Here is a 1,838-nt window from a genome sequence, read left to right as displayed (position 1 = left end):
AACAGAATGTCTTTTGTTGACAGAAAAATATGTTCTCTATGCGTCATCTGTTCTGATTTTGTCTTTTTTCTCACACACAAAACTCACAAAGCTCACAGGTTTATGGTGTTTGAAACCTCCAAACTCTGACCAGGAGAAAACAAGGTAGCCAGAATACTTGCTTGACAGCTGGAACTGTGTGTTTTAATACCGGGTAGATTATAACTTGTAYGGAGGACCAAAACTGACATAATTAAAAATAAAAGCAGGAATCTGTATTTTTTTTGTTTGGCCTTTTCCTTACACGTGCGTTTTCATCAAGAAATGTATATATTTTGTTTTGTCGTTTCTTTGTACAAGCGTTTGCTCTGTTGTCGTTGCCACGTCAAAAAGACAAAACAAAACTTATACATTTCTTGACAAAAATCCATGTTTAAGGAAAAGGGAAAAACAACACATATTTCTTTTTTTTTTTGACAAAAACGCACATGTAAGGAAAAGAAAAGAAAATATTTCCATTTTTTGACAAAAACAAAAACACATTTAGCACAATAATTTAACATTTGTCAAATGTAGGTATCAAAATGGTTGAATTTGGCACTTTAGCGTTAGCAGAACTAATGTTTATGATTCATGTATTACAGTTAACACAAGTAATTTTTAGCTAGAGGAGCCCACCATTGGATATTATTTATTTTCCTTTAATTTTTTGACTTTTGCCTGAATTTTCAGACAATCTCTGAATGTGATCCACTGTTTCTACTCAGGTACTGGTGTGATCTGGATGGACGACGTTGCTTGCATTGGGACTGAAGAAACCATCCACCAGTGTAAGTTTTCCGGCTGGGCCAAAACGAACTGCGGCCATGTTGAGGACGCCGGCGTGACCTGTGTAATGTGAACATGCAGGACCATCGCTGTCGTGTCGAGTTTTCTCCATGCCAGGCCTTTTTTTGTACCATTTTTGACCCACGTTTTTACAAGGAGTGCCTTCTTATCAGTATCGTTGCTCACTGACCACCAAAAAGTGYCACCTACCCAGATAAAAACTCATTTTTTCATGTACTTTTATGGGTTTATGAGAAGTACAAAAACTGAAGGACAGCGTTATTTTTCATGACCTGCACTTATAGAGCACGGACTGTTTGATTCCTTCTGCTCACCGTGAGAGAAACTGAGTCTCAGTTCTGGACATTTTGACTGAAGAGGGACTTTCACAAACCATTTAACCACCTAAAAACGAGGATGAAATCTCTTGAGGAAAGACAGACTGTCAGTGAGTTGACTTTCCTTTACCAGCAGCTGCTCTTTACAGCAAAATATTCAAAGGGCTTTTACAGAGTGTGACGGATTTACATACTTTCTAACCTTTCAACCTTGTATAACACCGAGTTTGAAGGTCAAAAGACGCCTCAAAGCATGCAGAGAAAAAAACGATAATCTTCCTTCTTTCAGTTTAGTTTTTATTGAGGTCATTTAAAATAATAGTTTTCAAAAAGGCTGACATTTATCTTATCTTTTAAAGTGGTCTTGACCCATTTGCTTTTCAGGCTTTTTGAAGGTATTTTAAACATTTTTATGAAAACCAGATGCTTTTTTTTTTAACTAATCTGTGGTCATAATTAGGGTTTTTTGTGACCACAAACACAGCTGTGTGTTATTTAAAAAAAAAAGAAACAAGAACTTGTGGGGGATAAAAGAATAATATCAAAGCCTTTTGTTAACTGTCTTAAGCTGATCAGAAGTTTCTGCAAGTATTTTTGGTCTAATTTATAGTTAAAATATCTCAGAACACTTAAAATGAGACAAAACTAACTTACAACTTGTCACCAAAATATAGGAGCTTTTTAAGTCCATAA

At 35.7% G+C, this 1,838-nt stretch overlaps 1 protein-coding gene across 2 annotated transcripts in view; it reads left to right on the top strand.

Annotated features, from left to right (window-relative positions):
• Window positions 1-1,838, top strand: part of scara5 (scavenger receptor class A, member 5 (putative)) — an 81,113-nt gene extending 79,275 nt beyond the window's left edge. For both annotated transcript variants that reach the window (XM_008397282.2, XM_008397281.2), the window contains exon 12: window positions 747-1,838. In XM_008397282.2, coding sequence (XP_008395504.1) covers window positions 747-880 — 134 coding nt within the window. In that variant the 3' untranslated portion in view covers window positions 881-1,838. The remainder of the gene's footprint in view (window positions 1-746) is intronic.

The sequence above is a fragment of the Poecilia reticulata genome, linkage group LG21 (genome assembly GCF_000633615.1).
Source record: "Poecilia reticulata strain Guanapo linkage group LG21, Guppy_female_1.0+MT, whole genome shotgun sequence".
In the NCBI taxonomy this organism is placed as follows: domain Eukaryota; kingdom Metazoa; phylum Chordata; class Actinopteri; order Cyprinodontiformes; family Poeciliidae; genus Poecilia; species Poecilia reticulata.
Note: the sequence above shows the minus strand (reverse complement) of the source record. Positions and strands in the feature narration are given on the sequence as shown.